Raw genomic sequence first — 18,813 nt, 5'->3', positions numbered from 1 at the left:
AGCGCCTTCCTGCTGTGCTCCTCTCACCCACCCTTCCTGCTGTCTGTGAGCTCCAAAGTCACCGAGAGGGCAACAGGCACAGCCCAGGGAGGAGCAGACACCCTGCCATCCCACAAGCTTTACCCTCAAGCACCGCGTGGTGCACTGGAGTCTTGTCACCATCCCCCAAAGCAGGGAAAAAAAGTCACTCGAACCTTGGAAATCAGCCAGTGACAACTTTGAAGAGACATTTGATAACTAGAAAAGAATAAATAAATATCTTCCTCCTTTAGAGATCTTTAAATAGGACAGATACAAAGAAGGTAATTACCTAGTGTCACCGAAACAGGTTTCCTGGCATGAGACCCCCTTCCCCCAGAGTGGCATCCCCAAAGACGGAGACCTGAACTGGGTCGTAGTGTGAGGAGGATCAGAAGCTGAAGTGGCTCTTTCTGAAGAGGACAGCTCCTGGTCGGCCACGCTAACACTTTTCTGCATGTCTGCCAATGCGCCCCACAGTGTCCATGCACAGTATCTGATCTCCAACAAGCGTGATGTTTTACATTAATAATCCTTGTCAGCAGCTTATGCCTTTAGTAACCAGTTGACACTGTACCTTGCACTCATTTTCAAACACTGACCAAATCAGAGTGTGAGGTTTTTTTGTTCTTTTTTTTCTTTTGAGACAGAGTCTCACTCTGTCACCCAGGCTGGAGTGGCAGTGGCGAGATCCCAGCTCACTGCAACCTCCCCCTCCCGGGTTCAAGTGATTCTCCTGCCTCAGCCTCCTGAGTAGCTGGGATTACAGGCACCCCCCACTAAACCCAGCTAATTTTGTATTTTTAGTAGAGATGGAATTTCACCATGTTGGCCAGGCTGGTCTCAAACTCCCAACCTCAGGTGATCTGCCTGCCTTGGCCTCCCCAAGTGTTGGGATTACAGGCGTGAGCCACTACGCCTAGCTGAGTTTTTAAATTAACAGACTTTTAAATAAAAGCAAATACCTCTTTGTTGATTTTATTGGTTTCTGCCACTCGGTCGGCTGGAGAGGGGCGCTGGATGGGAGGGGCCGGGATCGGCTGCATGGCAATGAGCTGGATCTTACTGGGGACCCGCCGGCTAGCCTCCGGGGGGCGGGAGATCCTGTCCACGTGCTCGAAGATGGAGGCTGATGAGTGCTGCTCATTTCCCGAACTGGGCAGTGGTGGCCCTGGAACAGAAGGAAAAGCAAAACATATACACAGAGTCATCTAAAGAAACAGCAAATAATCAAAATTGTGAATTATTCTTTAAATAATCAAAATTGTGAATTATTCACAATCCTTGGATTGGCCTCTGACCAAAAATACATCCCCACTGCAGTAGCAGAGTGCTTGCAATTTCGCTCTCTGAGCTTAAATAGTCTAGGCTGTATACTGTATCCTCTCACTTCATTAAAAATTACGAGTACCCTGAGAAGAGATGGGAGGAAATCATTATGATACTATGTCAAAAACTGCAGTGTTGGCCGGGCGCGGTGGCTCAAGCCTGTAATCCCAGCACTCTGGGAGGCCGAGACGGGCGGATCACGAGGTCAGGAGATCGAGACCATCCTGGCTAACACGGTGAAACCCCGTCTCTACTAAAAAACACAAAAAAACTAGCCGGGCAAGATGGTGGGCGCCTGTAGTCCCAGCTACTCGGGAGGCTGAGGCAGGAGAATGGCGTAAACCCAGGAGGCGGAGCTTGCAGTAAGCTGAGATCCGGCCACTGCACTCCAGCCTGGGCGACAGAGTGAGACTCCGTCTCAAAAAAAAAAAAAAAAAAACAAACTTCAGTGTTTTGTCTAACTGTGGTTCAAAATCTTCAGTCAGAAAGAATGTAGGACAGAAGGAGCCTGAAGTTGCTCAGTAGTCAATAAGCCATTCACAGAACTCTTAGAAAACACATTTATAGCAGCTCTAAACTATTGCTACCATCTGGGAGGGAGCTTGCCGGAGTGATACAAATTCAGTTGCCAAGGCAATGTCGTACTACAGAGAAAACAGAAGACCGGTACATGCAGGCAGGTACCAGTTAACAACGGCCAATTCTGGTTTTTCAGTTCTGATGTGAAAAGAAAACGAAGTTGAAGACACATGAGAAGAAAAATCCTGTTGCTTGCAGGGAATTAGTTCCTACTTTTTTTTTCATTTATTTTTTATTTTTTTGAGACGGAGTCTCACTCTGTCAGCTAGGCTGGAGAGCAACGGCGTGATCTCGGCTTACTGCAACCTGCACCTCCCAGGTTCGAGTGATTCTCCTGCCTCAGCCTCCCAAGTAGCTGGAATTACAGGTGCGTGCCACCACGCCTAGCTAACTTTTGTATTAATACTTTTAGTAGAGACAGGGTTTCACCATATTGGCCAGGCTGGTCTTGAACTCCTGACCTCAAGTGATCCACCTGCCTCGGCCTCCCAAAGTGCTGGGATTACAGGTGTGAGCCACTGTGCCTGGTGCTAGTTCCTACTTTAAAAACAGGTGAAGAGTACATGTATAAATGGTTACATGGCAAATTTTAGGCCATGTATATTTAACCACAATAATTTTATTAAAAACTAATCAGAACTGTGAAAAAAAAAAGAAATTCAAATGCGCCAAAAAAGACAGAAAAGAAACACTTAAAAATGTTAACAACGACTGAATCGTCACATGATGGGTGATTTTTCCCAATGTCTTTTATTTTTGATAATGAGGATTTTCTGTAATAAGTATTATTTTTATAGTAGAGATAATCCTAACACACTTTAATTTTGAAAAGAGAAAGAGAAAAATGAAGACAGGTTGAGTAGAAAGAGCTAGTTACAGACACTTAAGAAAGTCAACTGGCCAGGCACAGTGGCTCAGGACTGTAATCCCAGCACTTTGAGAGGCTGAGGCAAGAGGATTGCTTAAGCCCAGAAGTTTGAGACCAGCCTGGGCAACACAGTAAGACCTTGTCTCTACAAATTTTTTTAAAATTATTTGGGCGTGATGGCACACAACTGTAGTCCTAGTCACTCAGAAGGCTGAGGTGGGAGGATCCCTTAAGCCCAGGAGGTAGAGGTTGCAGTGAGTCGAGATCACGTCTCTGCACTCCAACCTGGGTGACAGGGTGAGACCCTGTCCTCCCCCTGCCCTCTAAAAGAAAAAGATCAATTGATGCCTTTCTTCTAATTAGCCGCAGTCACTTCTGGATGCTGCTTTCAAACGAATGGCCAGCAGGCTGACAGAGGGAGTAAGTGCATGCAGAAACTGCTTCTAAACAAAAGCCTAACATTTGAAACTTCAAAGCATAAGTGAAAAACACAAAGGTCTCTCCTCAGTGTAAAAAACATAGATGAGCAAAGCAGTAAGAAGCAGTAGTTGATGTTTCATATAAGGAAAGCACAGCATTGCTATGTAAGTCTGTACTTTCTCTCAATTTGAATTACCTTCATTATCCCAAGCAATGAAAAGTTATTTGTCTGATTCTGAATGAATGATGTCTGTCTTAGCCAGGTGGCACCATTGTCTGGATTCCAGCTATGCTCAAGCTTTCTTTCCCGGCCCCAGACCCAGAAGGAACCTGACTATTTGTGCATTTGTGCAATGGAAGCACAGCCAGGCACCACCATTCATCGGTGGCAGCTACTCAAGTTGCAGGCATAATGCCTAAAAGGAGATCATGAGCTTCACCAGACAGGCTAGCCCTGCTAACCCAGACTTATAGAGTAACAGCAAATGTCACAGAGGGTAGCCCATTAAGCTACTGATATCTAGAAGTGGGATCACTTTCCTCCAGGGTGGCAGAGACCTCTGGGTTGCTGGGAGACAAAGGTGACAGGCATTTAAAAAAAAAAAAAAAAAAGGCCCCTCCTCACTAGGCTGTCAGCCCTGCCTGGGTACCACTGGAGTGGCAGCCTGAGACTGGGCTCCTGTCCAGAGCCTGACTCACCCCCTCCCACTGTAGTCACGGCCCTTGCTTCATCCTCACTCAACTGTTCATAGACTGCAACCAGAGAAGGAGGGGATGCATAGACCCTGGGCCACTCTACACAGCTGAGGGACCAAGCAGAGGAGAGGAAATAAGAGGTGCAGAAAGTCTTCCAGCTTCCATACTGCCCAGAACCCAGTCCTTCGACATGGCTGAAAAGAGGGGCTTTTAATTTTTTTTACATATACATATATATATATCACACATATATATTATAATTATATCACACATATTATAATTATATATTTTTATAGACCTGTATATTATATGTAATATATTATATAATTAGTAATATATTACTATTATATATTACATATTATATACTTATATATCATATATTAATATATATGTTATATATTATTGCTTGCTATGCATTGCACAGTTTTTCTCAAAAAAGCTCCCTGGACAATAATGATTAGTACAAAGTACAATGGACACACAGAGATTAATGCTGTGTGAATCCTGCCTTAAGGCAAGTAGGAACTTGGATTAAAACCCCTTTCTCTTCAATTATTATTTTTTTTTTCTGTGTTTTTTGCAAAAATATGGAACGCTTCACGAATTTGCGTGTCATCCTTGCGCAGGGGCCATGCTAATCTTCTCTGTATCGTTCCAATTTTAGTATATGTGCTGCCGAAGCGAGCACCAATTATTTTTTAAAAGTAATGATATAAATTTCACTATATAGTCAAGATACCTATTGTACCTCATGGTAACTATAATTAATAACAATATATTGTATACTTTAAAACAGCTAAGAGAGTAGATTTTAAGTGTTATCACAAAAAATAAGTACATGAGGTAATGTATATGTTAAATAGCTTGATTTAGCCAGTCCACAATGCATACACATATCAAAACACCACAATTTAGCCATAAGAAAGAATGAAATCCTGTCATCTGCAGCAATATGGACGAGCCTGGATGACATTAAGTAAATAGGCCAGGCACAGAAGGATAAAGACTGCACTGTTCTCGCTCATATGTGGAAGCTGGAAAGTTGATCTAGAAGTGGAGAGTAGACTAGTAAGGTAACTTGAGGCTGGGAAGGGAAGAGGAGGGACAGAGACAAAGGTTGGTTAACAGATACAAAAGCACAACTAGAGGCTGGACATGGTGACTCTCGCCTGGAATCCCAGCACTTTGATAGGCTGAGGCGGGAGGGTAACTTGAGCCCAGGAGTTCTAGACCAGCCTGGGCAACATGGCGTGGGGGTGTGCATCTGCAGGCCCAGCTATCAAGAGGCTGAGAAGGGATGATCACCTGAGCCTGGGAGGTCAAGGCTGCAGTGGGCCCTGACTGCACCACTGCACCCCAGCCTGGGCAACCGAATGAGACTGCATCTCAAAAAAATAAAAATAACAGTGCACAGCTAGAGAGGAGGAATGGGTTGAGCACCTATAGGCACTGTAGGGTGACTCTAGTAATTTATTGTGTATTTTCAATTAGCTTGAAGAGCAGATTTTGAATGTTCCCAAGGCAAAGTAATGATAACTTTGCCTGTGGTGACAGATATGCTAATTACCCTGATTTGATCATCACATAGTATATTCATACATGGAAATAACACAATGTCCTCCATAAATATTTGCAAGTATTATGTGTCAACTAAAAATAATAAAAGCAAAAAACACATCATGTTGTACACCATAAATGTATGTTTTCTTACCATCAGTTAAAATATAAATAAAAATCTTAAAAAGAAAGAAAAAGGTTGGGCATGGTGGCTCATGCCTATAATCCCAGCACTTTGAGAGGCTAACGCAGGAGGATTGCTTGAGCCCAGGAGTTCAAAACCAGCCTGGGCAACATGACAAGACCTCGTCTCTACAAAAAGTAAATAAAAAATTAGCTGGGGGTGGTATGCTCCTGTAGTCCCAGCTACTCAGGAGGCTGAGGTGAGAGAACTGCTTGAGCCCAAGGCTGCAGTGAGCTGTGATTGTGCCACTGCACTCCAGACTGGGTAAGCAAAATAAATAAATAATTACAGTATATAGGATTGTACGGAATAGGATAATGTCAACAAAGCAAAATGAAAGAGAAAAGTTCAGTCTGAATTACTAAAATGTCAAAGCAAGAGAGCATTTTTAAAGAGATTATTTCATTATCTACAAGTAAATATAATCAAACCATTTTTTTGTTTTTCCCCCTCGAGACAGGGTCTCACTCTGTCACCCAGATTGGAGTGTGGTGATGCAATCACAGAGCACTGCAGTCTCGACCTCCCAGGCTCAAGTGATCCTCCCACCTCAGCCTCTTCAGTAGGTGGGACCACAGGCACACACCACCAGGCCTGGCTAATTTTTTCTATTTTTTGTAGAGGCAGAGTCTCGCTATGTTGCCCAGGCTAGAAAACTGCATCTTTACTAATGTGTCCAACCCATGTTAATATCCTGTGAGACAGCAATCACATTTATCTCATCGTCACTGCATCACCAGCACCTGACACACCACAGGCACTTAGCAAGCATTTGCTAAATGGATGACTCAATGATTGTAGTCATCTCCACTATGTTTATAAAATTTTACCTTGAAAAGATCTCTGAGAATCTGCCTTCATGAAAAGATGAGAATTATATCTTATGATCTCAATCATTTTATAAATGGTATGGTATTCCAAAATTACTTGAAAAACTTCATTGTTATATGTACTCAATCTCATTTAAACTATTTTGAAAACTCTTTAATTTTTTTAAAATATGGAATGCTTCCCAAATATGCATGTCATCCTTGCACAGGGGCCACGCTCATCTTTGTTGCGTTTCAATTTTAGTCTATATGCTGCTGAAGCGAGCACTGCAAGCTCCTTAGCACGTGCAAAAGTCAGTGCCAGCTTGGTTTGCATGTGCAATTCTAGAATTTGGAGTTTGTGGGATTCAAATGAACAAAGTTTTAACTACTTAAAAATCACACACTTGCACACATGCAATCTAAGGAGAGCATAAAAGAATGCTGAGTATTTTGCAATGCTTACCTACTTGGTATATTCCTGATGATAAAAGGGAGAAAGAGAAAAACTACAATTATGCACAGACGCAGCAATGGCAGCCCATCTCCTACCTCATCTCTCCCTTCACATCTTCACTAAGCGGAACCAGTGGTTATGATGTAAGTTATTTTAAAGCTGCAATGGGCCGGGCGCGGTAGCTCAAGCCTGTAATCCCAGCACTTTGGGAGGCCAAGACGGGCGGATCACGAGGTCAGGAGATCGAGACCATCCTGGCTAACACAGTGAAACCCCATCTCTACTAAAAAATACAAAAAACTAGCCAGGCGAGGTGGTGGGCGCCTGTAGTCCCAGCTACTCGGGAGGCTGAGGCAGGAGAATGGCGTAAACTCGGGAGGTGGAGCTTGCAGTGAGCTGAGATCCGGCCACTGCACTCCAGCCTGGGTGACAGAGCGAAACTCCGTCTCAAAAAAAAAAAAAAAAAAAAAAAAAGCTGCAATGGCTGTGAACACAGTGACATTTGAGTAAATAATCTTTTAAGGGTTCATGGATGGCCATGAGGGTATGTGTCAGGGCCTAGTCACCTTCCAAAAACAGTCAGCTGGAAAAGGAATAAAACACAACCTCCAATTTACCAAAACTGAAACAACAGACTTCTCTCAGCTTCCATTGCAAGGTGGGTCCTTAATATGCCACATGACCTGGGACAGTCATCAACAGCCTTGCCAAGAAGCCTAAAGAGAGCCGGTGGCTGTGCCACCCGCAGGAGTGAAAGGGAATGCTGGTCCCACAGCAACATGGAAGAGGGCTCCAGAATGGATCTCAAGTAGTCTCCCTCCCCACTCCCATCTCCATTAATTTGTACTTCATTGTGACTTTCAACAAAAGCAAGATTTTTTATGTGAATTATAAAATAGGCCGGAGAGGTGGCTCATGCCTGTAATCCCAGCACTTTGGGAGGCCAAGGGAGGCAGACCACATGAGGCCGGGAGTTCAAAACCAGCCTGGCCAACATGGGGACACCCTGTCTCTACTAAAAATACAAAAACTGGCCAGATGTGGTGGTGTATGTCTATAATCCCAGCTACTCAGGAGGCTGAGTCACGAGAATCATTTGAGCCTGGGAGGCAGAGGTTGCAGTGAGCCAAGATCACGCCACTGCCCTACAGCCTAGGCAACAGGAAGAGACTCTGTCTCAAAAAGCAAAAAGTTTTAAAAAATAAAATAACAGAAAGCTAGGAGAAAAACTCAGAATATTTTAAAATAGGATATTTAAGTTTCTATGCAAGCAATAAAATACCTACATGGCAGCATTAAAGCTATCTTATAGCACCTTTCAAGAAGTAAACAAAGTTCTAAAAGTAAACTGATATTTATAGTGAGAAAACTATCTTTCTACAACATGAAAATAATGTACAGATTCTGGTATCTCTTCAAATTATAACAGCAGCATCTGAGCTTCTAATATTCACAAAATCATCTAATTCGCTTCTCTCCTTCACATTCAACTCTCGGTCCCAGAGCTGTGATGCTTACTACCTGGCTTCTGAGCCTATATTGATAGTGGTGTTTGATTTTTGTTATTCTTATAGAATATACTGGTTGTAATGCCATCAGACAGCATAAAACGCAGGCACTGAAAATAAGGTTTTCTCAGATAAGCAATGAACAGAACTTGATAAAATCCAGAGCTCTTTCCACTCCCCACCAAATATTTCTTTCCAAGGATCAAAACGAGATTCTAATCCTGTCTATCAGAAACAGCATCTGTTACCATGGTGCTAAATAATTTTTAAGATTTTGAAAAACTACATCCAAAGAAAAAACTCTTCCCTTTTTCTAAGGGGATGTCCTTAACATTACAAAAGAACTAAGTGGAAGGAGCTGGAAGGAACTGCAAGGACCGGCTAGTGCAGCCCCACAGGAGCCTTGAACACCTGTGAGGCCACAAGTGTGTCAGTGAGAGGAGAGGCCCCCGGGCTTCTGTCTAGAGTCTGTTCATTTCTACAATACAGTTCACTCTGCACTGCATTTCCATAGAGAAATGTATGACTAAACACTGTAAATAAAAAATTACTATTAAAAATAATATCCTGGCCGGGCGTGGTGGCTCATGCCTATAATCCCAGCACTTTGGGAAGGCGAGGCGGATGGATCGCTTGAGTCCAGGAGTTCAAGACCAGTCTGAGCAACATGGTAAAACCCCATCTCTACAAAAAGATACAAAAATTAGCCAGGTGTGATGGCATAGGCCTGTAATCCCAGCTACTAGGAAGACTGAGGTGGGAGGATAGCCAGAGCCTGGGAGGTCGAGGCTGCAGTGAGCCGGGACTGTGCCACTGCATGCCAGCCTCTGTGACAGAGCAAGACCCTGTCTCAAAAAAAAAACAGTAATAATAATATTCTGAGGCCTCCCAATTATCTTTGCATTACTGAAATGCAATCCTTAAACAAAAATAAACCTCCATCAAATACAATAGCTGTAGCAGCACATCTATTTAATACAACCTATTACACTAAAAACAAGCTACCTTGCTATCACTCCAAAAAAATGCTCCCAAGTCTAAAGACTTGTGGGTCTCACTTTATAACAGGGCATCAGTCTCAACAGTCATACCCTTTAGAACAGGAGTGAAGTTCATCTTATACCTGGCCTATGAAGCTGTGTGTGACTCCCAAAGCAAACATGCTAAACCGTCTGATCACACTAAACCACCTGCTGGAAGAAAGATCTAGGAACAGAACTAAACAGAATGGACTTGGGCCTATGATAAACAAACAACTTTCTGACAGTGACAGCTGTGAATCCTTGAATTGCTTCCTAAGAAAGCTACGAATCCTGGGGGCAGTTTTTGAGACTCCGGTTTCAGTGTGCTTCCTCCTTGACCTCTAGGGTGAGGACTCTAGAGTGAAATGAGGCTATTAACCTTAAGACATATCCCAGTGAATCCCTGGCCCCAAAGCAGACACCAATACCACGTTAGATGGTGACAACTGGTGCTAAGAAACCACAGGAACGATGAATTTTCCATTTCCTAGATTTTTTTTTAAGGGTTTAGCATTTGAAGGAGTGTCAGGCCCTAGCCTTCGGACTCTCATAGGGACTACTTTGAATGGGAAGAACCAGAAGAGTCACAGACCGCTCTGCGGGGCTCTGTGGGACCTGCCATCGTTGACGCCTCCCGGTGTCTTATCTCCTGCGTCCCTCTCGCTGGACTCTTCGCTGACCGTAGAGTCAGCATCTGAGGGAGAAACTCTGCAGACACAAAATGAATTGCAAACGTTAGAATCAAGAAAGAATGAAAAGGAAAAAGTCACATTAATTTATGTGTGGAAGTCAGGCTTCCAGGCAAAACCAGCAGAAATGAAACAGTCCAAAAAATTATTCCATAGCACAGCGTCTTCAAGGATCACATTAACACCACAGTCACCTCCTGAAGACAGATTAATGCGGCTTACTAAATGGCTCAGCAGGCTGCATTTCAACAAATGCTAGACAAGTAAGTGCCAGATAGGAGGAAGGTCCCACAGCTACCAGGGCTCAAGGTCCAGCCCCTGGCCCCCAGTCATTTCTGGACCAGCAGTCTGGGTTCAGCATGAGTTGGATCAAAGAGGACTGGGGTTCAGGATTAACTAGGTCTGCAGAATCCTCAGGATGCCAGGGTAGCTCTGCAGTCACCCCAAATAACTCCAGATCTTTGGAAGGTGCTTACACTGAGATTTGATTCTATATATAAAAAGCAAAGGTATCGTGGCACCCAGCTTGCACCAGGGAAAATTCCTTCATCAGTTGGCTCCGTTTCCTTAGGCTCCCTGGCTTCAGTGACAATGTGGAATGCCAAGACATTCTGGTGCCCAGAAAGATGCTAAAACATTGTATTAACCATGCAGACCACTGAGCTGTCATGACTAAATGTCAATGACAAGGCTACCAGGCAAGAAAAAAAAAAAAAAACACTTTGCAAAATTTTACTTGCATATGAAATAATCTTCAGTGATTCCATTTATTCTTAGCCTGCAAAATTATCAAATAGCATCTCTCTATATAACTCATTTTCTTTTGTAAAGATCATGTTCTGACATCTATTACATTGTTAAAACTAGGCCAGAACCCCTGGGGTAGGTTTTCCGATAAGACAGAAATCATGACATCGTTTCAAATGTTGGTATGATCACACACTTTTTTTTTGCTCTTAGCAGGAAATCGGGATTTAGCGTTCCAAAGCTAAAGGCTGACAACAGGAGGCTTCAGTAGCCAAAGCCTGATGGTGCTAGGATGGAAAGTCAACTTAACGAACACGACTCTGAACTCTGTCTTCTTTCGCAGAGCTAGAGCCCTTCTCATGGGGTCAGAGGGTGAGGAGCGGCTTCCAGGTAGCTTGGAAAACTAATAAACAATTCTCTGTGTGCTATACTTTGAGAGGAGTAATAGAAATAAATTGGGAAACGGGAGCGAGGCAGGGAGGAGGCAGTGAAGAGTCTTGTGTGATATCCTGACAAAGGTGACATACATGAGCAGCCAGAGAAAAACAAAGCAAACACAGGAGGACGCGATGAAGGCCACCCGCAGACAAAGCAATGAAGTCGCAGAAGCTGCTGGCATCCCAGGCATGGACACAGTGGCCGTAGGCTGAGCACCTACCATGTGCCGCGCACTCTTCTATGTTATTTCTGATATTATCTCCATGGGGCCTAGCATGCTCCCCTTGGGAAAGATACACACGAGCTGCTCAATCCCTGATCAAGTCTGATGGGGACCCTCAAACCATCACAGACAGTGATTCATGATCTTCAACTGTGTAGGGAAAGAAATCACACAGCCTTCTTTGACAGCCCGTGAGAGTGGCTCGGAAACACTATTGGGCTCGTGTGTGACTCTGGTCAAGTCATCAGTCCCCTGGGCTGCAGACAGATGCAGGGCTGCACTCACCATTAGCCCTTGTGGTATCAGAAACCCACAGCCTGATAACAGAAGCATGCTCTGCAACAAAGAATAATACAGAAAGCCCAATAATAACCTTCCTCTGTGACGGACGTTCTTGGAAGGGATCTTTGACTTGGGGCTTGGCACATCCCCATTTTCCGAGGGCGTGGTGTGGTCCTTCAGAGGTCCTGGCAGTGGCGCTGGCTCATGAATAATCAATATGTCGTCTTTATTGTGCTGACCCAGATGCTGCTTAGCAAAATCGAAGCCCTTCACACTCGGGATCTGCAGCTGAAACACACACAAACAATTGTTAACCCGGAATCCAAGGCGGACGAGAGGAGCACAACTTCTGACCGAAGACTGTGCTGGCAATGCCACCACTCCAATCCAACAAGCATTGCTAGAACATGGACTGCCTGCCAGGTTCTGCTTATACCCAGAGTTCCAGGAGAAGACAGACACTTGTGAAAGATTAAACAAGAGTACAAGGATTAAATAGCTAGACCCCAGGACAACACCTGACCTGCTGTCACAGCAGCATACCACGTGCCATGTGGCAGGAGCAAGATATTCTTTATAGGGTAGTGGGGACCAAAGCCAGGTCTTGAGAACAGACAGGACTTGGAAACAGAAAGAGGAGGCTACAAAGAGAATGTTCTAGATGATATCAGAAAGCAGAGAACACTGAGGCCTGAGAAGAAATCACACTGGCTATGCTGGGTGGATCAGAGCGTAGGAGCATGAGAGAGAAGTCCAGTCTGTATATGGATAACTCCAAAAACGCCAGCTTCTGGAGCTGGCCCTCTAGGAAATCAGAAAACCACAGGCCGATTTCTAAAATCCAAGCACATAGGACACCAAGGAAACAGGAAGAAAGCCTGGCCATGCCATGCGCATAAAATCACAAAGACATGAGCCCCAAATCTTAGCAGTGAACATGGGAAGGAATGAACAGCTCTAGGGATCAGGCAGAAAGACCCAGAAACCAAATAGACACGAGAGGCAAAGGAAGAGAAAGAAGCCAATGAGGACGTGAATTTTTGGGCAGGGCATCGTGAAGCCTGAAAGTGACATTAAGGGAAAGAGGCAAGTCATACAGGAATGATGGCTCAAGACAAAATGACAGGTTTCATTTCAAACACACTTAATTTGAGGCCCCAAAGGATGTCAGCTTAGTGTAGCTGGAGGTGGGGAAGCAGAGCCTGGGGGAATGTGCAGGCTCAGAGTGACTTCAAGAACCACCCACATAAAGGTGACAGGTAGGGGAGTTGAGTTTTTCAACATAAATACAGATTCTGTGGATAAGGTGTTGGAGAACATCTAATAGTTTGGGGCTAAGAAGAGAAAAAGGAAGCAAGGAAGAAAATAGAATGTGATTTCAGAGAAATAGAAGAATTTGGAAAGTTCCATGTAATAGAAGCAAAGGGAACAAAGAATTTCTAGAAAGAAGTGGTCAAAAGAAGGAATGGGGCACAAAAGTGAAGGAGAAAGGGCTCTTCAAAAACATCCCCCACTCAAACCAGTGGATGCAGGATTCCTCTCCAGGGATCCGCGGCATCACCCCACACCAAACCCATGACAGACCCCTGAGGCTGCAACTAGGGATGCCAGGTCTTAGCTTCTAGTGCTGTGGTAAGATATTATGTCATCAAACATGCTATTTGTTGGCCAGGCACAGTGGCTCACATCTGTAATCCCAGCACTTAGGGAGGCCGAGTTGGGCGGATCATCTGAGGTCAGGAGTTCGAGACCAGCCTGGCCAACATGATGAAACCCCGTCTCTACTAAAAAAAACACAAAAATTAGCCAGGCATGGTGGTGCACACCTGTAATCCCAGCTACTCGGGAGGGTGAGGGAGGAGAATCACTTGAACCTGAGAGTCAGAAGTTGCAGTAAACTGAGATCATGCCAGTGTACTACAGCCTGGGTGAAGAGTGAGACTCCATCTCAAAAAAAAAAAAAAAAAAAAGCTATTTGTTATTGTTCACATTTTTTTTTTTTTTTTAAGACAGAGTCTGGCTCCATCACCCAGGCTAAAGTACAGTGGTATAATCTCGGCTAACTGCAACCTCTGCCTCCCGGGTTCAAGCAATTCTCCTGCCTCAGCCTCCCAAGCAGCTGGGATTATGGGTGCACACCACCACGCTGGGGTAATTTTTTGGTATTTTTAGTAGAGATGGGGTCTCACTATGTTGCCCAGGCTGGTCTCAAACTCCTGGTCTCCAGCGATCCACCCACCTTGGATGTCCGACGTGCCAGGATTACAGGCATGAACCACAGTGCCCTTGGAAAGACTCTCCAAAGTATGCAGAAATGTGGACAATAACAGTATTTCTGATGACATGAAAAGTGCCAGTTTCCTTAATTCAAGCTTGCAAAGCACAGGGAAATAAACTGCATAGCAATGGTCGTCCCAAGGGGTCTCCTCCATGGAATGCCAAAAGCAAACCGAAGCCCCCCCTCCTGGCCAGGAATATTCTACATCCACACGGTGACACTCTAAACACTTATCTGGTCTTCATCCCGTTTCCTGGCGTACACCTCCTAAAATACGTGGAGTCTCCAGAGGATGTCTTTTTGCAGGCTAGTGAGTTGACTGACGGTCAGCAGCCCCAAGGTAGCTGCAGGATTGGCGGCTGCTCACTACAGAGCCCCAGGCATGATGCAAGGGTCAGGGCATTCAGTCCCACCCCCCAACCTTCAGGGAGGGGAGAGGGGCTGAAGGTTAAGTTGATCACTAATAGCCAATGGTTTAACCAAACAGGCCTATGTAAAGCAGCCTCCAGAAAAACCCAAAAGGGCAGGGTCCAGGGAGCTTCTGGAAAGCTGAACGCTGTGGAGGTTCCTGGAGGGTAGCACCCCCACGGAGGGCAGAGAACCTCTGCACCCCCAAGTCCCCCCATACCTCACCCTATGCACCCCTTCATATGTGTGCTTGCGCTTTGTAATATCTGTAAACCAAGAATAAAATCCTAAGCCCCAAACCTACTGAACAGGCCCCCTCTTGGCCAAAGGGACTTCAGAGAAACCTGAGAAACTGAATTATTGGCCGTAGCAGGAAGGGAGGTGGGACATGCATCATGACAGCCCCTCCCTTTTAGAGTTTAGGCAAAATTGAACAGCATTAATATTAAAACAGAGAGTATAAGCCTGACAGAACAGATTCTTTGGGTAATAAGATACCAAATTATAAACAAGACTTAAAGCCATGCAAAGGAGTGTTAAGTCACACCCTACAAACAATAAAATTTGGTTAAATTTTTTTTTTTTAATTAACCCGGTATAATGTGGCTTATAGACACACAGTTCTAACCTGACTCTGGTATAGCATCACATGGCAGACAGCAGACCCCTTATCTTAAGCATTCCTTTGAAGTGACTTTCAGTCTTTAGACAAAACTTAACTCTCTCAACCAACTGCCAACTAAAGAATCCTAAAACACACCTATGACTTGTAAGCCCCTCACTTCAAGATATTCCGCCTTTTCAGGCCAGGCTTCTACGTACTGGGTTATTTCTTTTCCTGTAACTCCTGTCTCTTTATAATGTTTATGTGGAGGGCTAGGCACGGTGGCTCACACCTGCAATCCCAACACTTTGGGAGGCCGAAACGGGTGGATCCTCTAAGGTCAGAAGTTCGAGACCAGCCTGACCAATGTGGAGAAACCCCATCTCTACTAAAAATACAAAATTAGCCGGGCATGGTGACACATGCCTGTAATCCCAGCTACTCGGGAGGCAGAGGCAGGAGAATCACTTGAACCCAGGAGGTGGAGGTTGTGGTGAGCCGATATCGCATCATTGCACTCCAGCCTGGGGGACAAGAGCGAAACTCTGTCTCAAAAAAAAAAAAAAAAAAAAAAGTATATATGTGGAGTCCTGATAAGTAACAATGAGAAAGGGGTCCCAGGTAGGGGAGAACAATTGTTCTGAGAAACAGCTCATCACAGACAACCTGCTGGCACGACATCCTGTTTCCAAACACCTCATTCTGCTCATAGTCCCAGCAGCATGACCCGTAAAACTTCTTGCCTGCCCTGTCTCTTGCCCGACAGCCCCTTCTCTGCTGTACTGGCCACTGCACCCTTGCAACATTATCTTCATACTTTCTCTAATAAGTCTGCCTTATTAGAGAAATAATAGCCTGCGGCTGTCTTGGTAAATTCCTTTACCACCCACAATGATGGCCCCAGCCAGACGCAATGGCAACAGTATCCATCCAAATTGTAATCTGACCACCTCGGGCCATTTACTCACAACTTCTTGGGTTTGTGCTTTCTCAGGCTATGGTCACTCATACTGGCTCAGAATAAACCTCTTTAAGGTATTTTACGGAGTTTGGTTTTTCTGTTAACATATCCTTTGTGATAAACTGGTAAACATAAGTGTTTCTCCAAGTCCTGTGAACTGCTCTAGCAAATTAATCAAACCCAAAAAGTGATGGTGGGAACCCCAACTTCATTGAAGCCAGTTGGTCAGAAGTTCCGGAGACCTACACTTGTGACTGCTGCAGGTGGAGGAGGACAGTCTTGGGGACTGAGCCCTCCACCTGTAGGATCTGAGGCTACCTCCCAGTGGACAGTTTCAGAAATGAATTCAAGGACACCCAGCTGATAACTGCTGCTTGGTGTGTGAGGAAAGCCTCCACAAATTTAGTCACAGAAGTCTCCTGTGTTGACTGTTGTTGTGTGCTATGAGTGCAGAGAAGAAACATAGTTTGAGTTTTTCCACTCACATGCACACACCCCTACAGAGTCCTGTCAGTCAAAAGACAAAGGCCAAACAGATCTAAGGGGTGATTTTAGACAATATATTTAGCATAGACACAAAAGGCTTTGTCGTCTTTGTGCTAACTTTATGCACAAATGAGTAACAACATCAGTGGCTTAGGTTTGTGACGTGGTGGGTTTTTTTTTCATTTCATGTGGTCTCACTCTGTCACCCAGGTTGGAGTGCAATAGCACAGTCTCAGCTCACTGCAGCCTCAATTTCCCAAGCCCAAGCGATCCTCCCACCTGAGCCTCCCAAGGAGCTGGGACCACAGATGTGTGCCACCATGTCTGGTTAATTTTTTAAAAATTTTTTGTAGAGACAGGATCTTGCTACATTGCCCAGCTGGTCTTTAACTCCAGGGCTCACCCAATCCTCCTGCCTTGGCCTCCCAAAGCGCTGGGATTATAGACGTGAGCCACTGAGACCAGCCTTAAGGTCTTTTTTAAGCTAAAATTATTGGATCAATAGGTAGAAGGAATGTCATCTGCAACAATGATTTATGCCAGCAGAGGGGGACAAAACTTACAGTAAATACAGTTTACAAAAATGAAACAAAAGGCAAAAGCTGACTTCCTCTGTTTTCCTGTTACAGGAGTACACCACTCCCCTACTTCAGCAGTTCATGAGCCCAAGAACACTGTTTTGCAAATGACAGATCCAAACCTGCTGCTCCATTGCATGCCCCATTTATCATTTATTTAAATAAATTTATTTATTACGATTTTTTTTTGAGATGGAGTCTCACTCTGTCACCCAGGCTGGAATGCAATGGTACGATGTTGGCTTACTGCAATCTCCATCTCCTGGGTTCAAGCGATTCTCCTGCCTCAGCCTCCCAATTAGCTGGGACTGCAGGCGTGCACCACTACGTCTGGCTTTTATGTTGTTTTTTTTTTTTAATTACAGATAGGGTTTCACTATGTTGGCCAGGCTGGTCTCGAACACCTGATCTTAGGTGATCCGCCTGCTTCAGCCTCCCAAAGTGCTGGCATTATAGGCATGAGCCACCGTGCCCAGCCTATTTATTACTAAATATTTATTTAAATTAAATTTATTAAGCACTTGTGTAACTTAGTTAAATTAAATATTTATTTACATAAAATAAATTCATCATTAGATATTTCTTTAAATACATATATTAAAAACGTATTTAAATAAAATACATTTATTTTCTCATCTGTGACCCATGAACTAGCACCCTGAGTTTCAACTGGTCTACCCAAACCCCGGGGGGCAGACACACAGTTTTCTAGGAGTAGGCAGCCCTTTTACAGGGATCATTACAGATGCACACCTCTGTACAAGCACTCCCCACACGAGTGATTTTCCTGAGAGCTGTCCAGCATGTGCCTGTAGTCCGGGCAGCATGTTGGCCCCCCTCACACCTTTCCTTTCCCAAGTCCCCCTACTTTACAGGAGAGAGGCCTGCCTGTCATCCATGCAGCAGCTTCCTGTGGTGCTCTGCCCAGAGATGTAGAAACCTCGGGAACATCAGATAAAATCACAGTTCAAAACGCCAGTCTTGGTCAATCAAGGCACAATAAACTTGCAGTATGGCTTGCTTTCTCTCTTAAAGAAATGAGAGAGAAGGCCGGGTGCGGTGGCTCAAGCCTGTAATCCCAGCACTTTGGGAGGCCGAGGCGGGTGGATCACGAGGTCAGGAGATCGAGACCCTCCTGGCTAACATGGTGAAACCCCGTCTCTACTAAAAATACAAAAAAAAAAAAAACTAGCCGGGCGTGGTGGCGGGCACCTGTAGTCCCAGCTACTCGGAGGCTGAGGTGGGAGAATGGCGTAAACCCGGGAGGCGGAGCTTGCAGTGAGCCGAGATGGCGCCACTGCACTCCAGCCTGGGCGACACAGCGAGACTCCATCTCAAAAAAAAAAAAGAAAAAGAAAAAAGAAATGAGAGAGAAATATAGCCAAGAAATAGGACAATTGGTTCCATGGTGGGAAAATGTGAACTTAGATATTCTGTAGAGGAGGTGGCAGCAGCAGCAGCAGCAGTGAGGGTTTTATTTCATAGCTTCCCCTCTGCCATCTCCCAGCCATTGAAGAACAGCTCACTCCCGCAGAAGAATCCAAGAACAGGGAAGAGGACGGCAGTGAGAAACGCCAAGGGCACTGTCTGATTTCATCTGGGGAACAAACTCATGACAGGGCTCTGTGCTTTATCTCTGTGACAACTGCAATGTTCAAGATCCGTTCAGCAG

At 44.8% G+C, this 18,813-nt stretch overlaps 1 protein-coding gene and 2 non-coding genes across 4 annotated transcripts in view; all 3 read right to left on the bottom strand.

Moving 5' to 3' along the window:
* KIAA1549 (KIAA1549 ortholog) overlaps nt 1–18,813 on the bottom strand; it is a 148,538-nt gene that overhangs the window by 38,055 nt on the left and 91,670 nt on the right. For both annotated transcript variants that reach the window (XM_033193013.1, XM_033193014.1), the window contains exons 11-13: nt 11,918–12,114; nt 10,040–10,155; nt 984–1,189 (exon numbers count right to left, since the gene is read on the bottom strand). In XM_033193013.1, coding sequence (XP_033048904.1) covers nt 984–1,189; nt 10,040–10,155; nt 11,918–12,114 — 519 coding nt within the window. The remainder of the gene's footprint in view (nt 1–983; nt 1,190–10,039; nt 10,156–11,917; nt 12,115–18,813) is intronic.
* On the bottom strand, nt 4,492–4,598 carry LOC117073938. Its single transcript, XR_004433467.1, has one exon. It is a non-coding gene; the product is annotated as a U6 spliceosomal RNA (small nuclear RNA).
* Nucleotides 6,646–6,749, bottom strand: LOC117073812. Its single transcript, XR_004433377.1, has one exon. It is a non-coding gene; the product is annotated as a U6 spliceosomal RNA (small nuclear RNA).

Source organism: Trachypithecus francoisi, unplaced genomic scaffold, assembly GCF_009764315.1.
Source record: "Trachypithecus francoisi isolate TF-2019V2 unplaced genomic scaffold, Tfra_2.0 Lachesis_group4, whole genome shotgun sequence".
NCBI classification, from domain to species: Eukaryota; Metazoa; Chordata; class Mammalia; order Primates; family Cercopithecidae; genus Trachypithecus; species Trachypithecus francoisi.
Note: the sequence above shows the minus strand (reverse complement) of the source record. Positions and strands in the feature narration are given on the sequence as shown.